This window comes from Rhododendron vialii, chromosome 2a (genome assembly GCF_030253575.1).
Source record: "Rhododendron vialii isolate Sample 1 chromosome 2a, ASM3025357v1".
In the NCBI taxonomy this organism is placed as follows: domain Eukaryota; kingdom Viridiplantae; phylum Streptophyta; class Magnoliopsida; order Ericales; family Ericaceae; genus Rhododendron; species Rhododendron vialii.
Genome location: NC_080558.1, coordinates 20339728 through 20345832, shown reverse-complemented (window position 1 = coordinate 20345832; position 6105 = coordinate 20339728). Strand labels below are relative to the sequence as shown.

General features: G+C 37.0%; 1 protein-coding gene and 1 non-coding gene across 2 annotated transcripts; one reads left to right on the top strand and one right to left on the bottom strand.

The window, feature by feature from the left end:
- TRNAV-UAC (transfer RNA valine (anticodon UAC)) lies at positions 1-73 on the bottom strand. The gene has a single exon. It is a non-coding gene; the product is annotated as a tRNA-Val (tRNA).
- Positions 74-965: 892 nt separating this feature from the next.
- LOC131315693 (tetraspanin-19-like) lies at positions 966-5299 on the top strand. The gene is made up of 6 exons (XM_058344887.1): positions 966-1396; positions 3053-3152; positions 3732-3812; positions 3922-4026; positions 4552-4751; positions 5051-5299. Exons 1-5 carry the CDS (start codon positions 1230-1232, stop codon positions 4747-4749), a joined length of 651 nt encoding a protein of 216 aa, XP_058200870.1. The 5' UTR covers positions 966-1229; the 3' UTR covers positions 4750-4751; positions 5051-5299.
- The last annotated feature ends 806 nt before the right edge of the window (positions 5300-6105 follow it).

Here is a 6105-nt window from a genome sequence, read left to right as displayed (position 1 = left end):
TGTTGCTGCCCAGGGTCGAACTGGAGACCTTTAGTGTGTAAGACTAACGTGATAACCACTACACCACAGCAACTCATGTTTTGTTCATTCCCCATAATTCAATATAATGCTAGTAACATTAGTAGAGCAACTAATTAAGAGCTTGATTTTAATTAGCTATTGAAATTATTGTAACTGTGTAGTCTTAATTAAGTTAGCGATACAATAATTACTTATTAAATGCACACCCCTTGAGCTGGTTATAAGTAATAAGGACAAGAATTCATTGACAAAATCCTTTTAACAGTATATAAATATCCTCAGCTGCAAATATGATCTTACTTAGCCGTTAATTATAAGTTGGAACCAGTGGGGGAGCTAGGATGTGTACATGGGAGGGGCCGAACTAAGGGGAGAAAAAATGCGACAAAAAAAATGAACTTTTGAATATTTATCAAGTATATTAAAAATAAAGTTCAGAATTTAATTAAGTATAAAAAAAAAAAGTCTCATCACTATCAAAAATCACAAAATGTAGTGTCTTAAAAAAAGAAAACTTTTAAAAAATGACAAAGTGTTATTCAATTTCAATTTTTTTGTCGGGAGTGTTATCTCGCTTCAAATGTGACCAATGGATTGACAGTCAAGTGGTGGCCGTCCTATACTCCTTGCACCAGGTGAGAATTCAAACCTCACTAGTCTCATCCCATTTCTCCCAGATTAGAATAAAATTTATCTTCTTCGATTCCTCAAATGGAATGGAGGATCCTGATCTTCTCGAGCCCATGTTAATGTGATTAAAATTGTTCACTTTTAAAAGTTATCGAGTACATGTATCAACCCTACCAATTAAGAAATCATGTTCATCGGACGATTGATATGTTTTCAGAAAAGACGAGAGGGGTCCACTCACCTATTTTCCATCACAAAAACGTCAAAATGCAAAAACCCTTTTACCAGCAATAAACAAAACAGAAACTTGAAAATGAACCATCCCAAGAGGAACAAAAAGAGAACAAGCAGACCATATGCAGTTTCTAGGAAATTTCCCCAACTTTAACCTCATTTGCACAATCATTGATCTCGCGATCTTCTCTTCCTTTTTCAAACATTGGCTCCAAAACTTTCACATAACAACTTGAAAAGTAGTGGTTTCCTTACTACTAATTTATAAACACAACTTTTGCATTTTTTCCGAACTTGATTGAAGTACCAAGCTGCAGCTGATCCATTTCTCTTGTGTTGTTCCAATGAAGAACACTATGAAGGGTTGTGTCCAATTATTTCTGAAACTTGTGAACTCAATCATGGGAATTGTTGGGATTTCAATGATCTTATATAGCGCGTGGATGGTTAGAGTTTGGCAGAGAGACATGGAAGGCTCGTCTTCCGATTTTCACAACCACTCTATTCCATGGTGAGCTATTTTTTCGAGCTTTCATTTGCGTTACATCTACCTATTTTATGGTATAGTCATGGGAGTGGGACAGAATGCCAAAATCAATTTCATGAGTAAATTCACCTTTCTTCTTTTCTTCGTTATGCTGATTCTTCTATCATGTTTTTAATCGGCTTATTTACTTTTTTGGTCCCCAAAGTATTTCCGTCGTGTCACTTTGGTCCCCAATATTTCAATTGTAAACATTGCATCCCCAACGTATCAATTTTGTGTTTAAATGGTCCCTGGAGGTCACGGCGTTCATTTCCTCCGTCAAAATGAAGGGCAAACTTGGTATTTCACCACCTCATAGCTTTATTTTCTTTTTTGGTCCCCAAAGTATTTCCGCCGTGCCATTTTGGTCCCCAATGTACCAATTGTAAACTTCGTATTTCCCCAGCTACTACAACACCCCTTCCATCTTATGTAACATGGAGACAGGTGCACATATCGGGTGCAAGTGCATATCTAAGGGTCGGATACCTAAAATTCAAAAACTGGGAATACGTGGATATGGAGCTAGATTTAGACACATGTGTAGAGATACGTTAAATAACTTTTTTTTGAAATATTTTTTTATATTTGTAAATTTCCATAACAAGATAGATAATTTATGTATGAAAAATCCAAAATACATTTTATTCCTTTGTTTTGTCATCAAAGTATAATAAAAGCCCATCAAAAGGCTAATGAAGGCCCATTTATTTTACAGGATTGATATGCCCACCACTTTTTTGTCCACCGCATGTCATGTGGGACCCACTTTCGAGCCCCACAAAAATACAGAAAAATAAGTACTTATTTTTTAAAAAGGTAATTTCAAACTCAAAAATAATGTGTTTATGTAAATAATTTTTTTAGCAATATAGATTTTGTTTGATAGATCTCATTGAGATCTTTTGAACGATGCAAAAAAAATAAAAACAAAAAATTATTTTTTATTTACATTATTTTTAAATTTAAAAATGTAAAACAAGTTACTTATTTTTTAAGAAGGTTTGTAGAGCGATGGCCAAAACCCAACTTTACAACCCCAAAGAAATAAAACAAATCCTAAAGCCCACAAATAAAATAAACCCTAATTGAAAAGGAGGAAAAAAAAACAGCGCAGTAGAAGAACGTCGTTCTACAACGACTGCGGCGACGATTTTTTTTTTGCCGGGTCCCGTATGTATCCCGCACTTGTGTTGTGTCGTGCCGACAGGAGTACTTTGTCAAAACTCGCAGATCTGTGTATCCTAGTCTCCACCACCCCTTACCTCCACATCAGTCCTTTCACCACTCTTGACTGGCAATTGGTATAATATTGGGGACCAAAATGGCACGGAGGAAATACTTTGGGGACCAAAGTGGCACGGCGGAAATACTTTGGGGACCAAAAAAAGAAAATAAAGCTATGGGGGTGGTGAAATACCAAATTTGCCCTTCATTTTGACGGAGGGAATGAACGGCGTGACCTCCAGGGACTATTTAAACACAAAATTGATACGTTAGGGATGCAATGTTTACAATTGGAATATTGGGGACCAAAGTGGCACGACGGAAATACTTTGGGGACCAAAAAAGTAAATAAGCCGTTTTTAATCATTTGCTAAGTCTAAAAAGCGGGCGATATCCACTCGGTTAATATTGCAGGTTTATTCATGCTTTTCTTGGCATTGGAATCACCTTATGTGCTATTACATTCCTTGGCCATGTTGCAGCAAAAACTGCAAATCCCCATTGCCTTTCTGCTGTATCCTTTTTTCTTCTTCTTTTTGGTTTTGGTTTCTATGTCTATGCAACTTGTTCTCCTTACCTTGAGTAGCATTAATCACTTTCCCTTCTTTCAGAATTCAAATATTCTTGCTTTTTTAACTTTCACTAATAGCCTGGTAGGCAAATTAGGAGAGAAGGCACAATTCGATGGTCCCTTTATTTAACAAAAAATGACAAATATTGAAGCAGTATAGCTCTCAGACGAGCTAGGACATGAGTCGAAGCTATCAATGTGATTTTGTAACTTTTGAAGAGAAAAGAAAGAACAAAAATTAAACTACAGTGGTATTCTCCATTCTTGCTTTGCTAATCAAGGAGAGAACAAAAACGAATGATAGCTCTATATATAAAGGTAGGTAAAAAGAGTAAAATTTGTTGAAAACTTCTCATGATAAGGTAAAAGTTCAACTTTGGCAAACTCAGGATGTTTGGGTTTACAGCTCATCTCTGTTGCCACTTATGCTACCCCTTGGGATTTGAATCAAGATATTCTGGTTATATCTCCTTTGGTTTCATCTCTCATGCCATAAGAATGTTAACCTTGATTAGGGCAAAGTATATGGTCACAATCTTTTTGCTTCTTCTAGTGGAGACTGCATTGATATCAGACATAATCCTAAATTCTGACTGGGAGAAGGTAAATAATTTCCCTACTATGTATTCCAAAGAATTCTCTGTCCAGTACTTGACCTTTTTGCATCTTCATTTCTGCCATTTTGTACTTGTATAAATGCTACGTGCACCAGGACTTGCCTGAAGATCCAACAGGAAGGTTCGATGATTTTGAGGATTTCGTTGAGTCGAATTTCGACACCTGCAGATGGATTGGCTTGTTGATTGTCTTAGCACAGGTATCTTAAACTAATTTGAAAGTGTCGAATATGACAGGTTTTAGAAAGGAAAGGACATTTGAATTCGCTCTTCAAAAAAATTTAAGCTGTAAAACGAACCAAGTCACTATTAGAGTCATATAGGATCACTAAATACACAACAGAACACTAAATGCCCAACAGAGATGAACTCGTTATGCAATCAAATCAAATTTGAACACACTTTAGAACTCTTTTCCCCTGTTCATTTGTCTCGTTATTGATTCTCAGCTGGGCAAAATATTGTTTGAAATTGACTTTATAGATACGCTTATGGAACATACACTTAAGCTCGTTAAGTTTCTAAGCCAAACTTGAACAATTCATCACCAAGCTCAACTCAAATCGTATACCTAAGATTAGGTGGCCTAGTCTAAATTGAGTTCAGACTTGGACATATTACGTATTGGAAAAGCAACTGCACTCAAAGGTTTGAATTCAAATTCAAACAATGTGTGCCCAAGAGATGAACCAGATCACAAATTTCTACTGTTTTCTTATACGCAGGGATGTTTGATCCTATTGGCCACAGTCCTAAAAACTCTTGAGAAAGATACGGGAAAACACTATGACTGTGATGATGATTACGCTGTGCATAGGCTTCCATTTGTGAACAATTCTGTGCATCCACTTCCTTACGCAGTTGCCGACTTCCCACTTCCCTCCAAGAGCGAAACCTGGATGTTAAGGAAGGATTCACAATGAAGGTAGACATCTTGTCAGGCTGATACTGCTTTCATTTTGGTTTCCGGGTTTTTGGAATAAAAGCATTGGAAAGTCCAAAACACTCACTGTTTTGAAAACAAAAACATCTTTCGCGTGTACAAACCAATGGGTTGTTTTCAGAAAGACAAAATACTAAATGTAGTTTGCATAGCACATTTCTTGAATGAAAAAATGGCAAAGGAAAACGCCAACATAAGAGTCTATTTGTCGGAGATCCAACTTCCGTTAAAGTAAGTCATGGCCTGAGCATACCAACCCACACATCTTTTTTCCTTTTCAGATGATTCAAAGCTGAGGGAAGGACATAAGCAGGTGGAATCTTTCATGTGAATATTCACAACGGTAGGTCAAGATGTGTATGGTGGTGCTGCAGTACTGGTGCTGGTGCCATTGATGGTAGTCGAGGTAGCAATGCCATATATCTAGTTAAATGATTTACTACTTTTTCTTTCCTTTAACCAAGTAATGGAGAGATTGCTTGTCAAGTTGTCATGGTTATCTTGGCAATAGAAATGTAAAAGTTTATATACTTGTGTGAGTACTTGTATCATTTCCTGTTAGGTTTCATGTGGGGGAAAATAATAACAATCTTGCAAAATGTATTAAGCCATGTCTATAGAACATACGCAAGAACACAAATCATTTCTTGTACACTTCCATCTAACAACGGCCGGTAATCAACCCATAGAACAAATTCTATGGGTCATCCGAGAGCATGATGTGCAAGAGTGTGTAAAGAAAACCAAATTCAAGAGGATATGCATAGAAAACCAGATCCACGCACGTGTAAGATGTAGGAAACATCTAAGAATCAGGAAATGGAGACTAAGTTATGGATATAGTGTCCCAATTGTATCACCAACATAGACCACCATGATAGAAACTTCTGTGTGTATGGTAAACCAATGAACTAACGCCTCATATGTCGTCTAAAGCCTTAAATACCGTTCCCTCAAAAACATGACAACTATACGAAAAAGAAACCCAAAAAAATACAGTAACACATGAAAGAGAAGGAATTCTTAGTGGTCTTTGTTGATACTCTGGTACAATCGATCTCCTTCACCTTGTGACGCTTGCTCCCTGCAATCCTGGGAGAATCATGCATGGTGCTCATTGTGGTAACCTATGCTCCTTGTCATTAGATTCAACGGGCCATCTTGCTCCTGGTTGAATAATGTTCTGAAATGAAATGGCCAGCCACATAGGGTGCATTCCACCCCCAAAGAAGTCTCCATTCATTTATCGGGAAGTAAAATTATACAATAGTTTGGGAGTACAGCCACGTGGTGCTCCAGACCACTTTTTTTTTTTTAATCGGCAAAAATAACATTT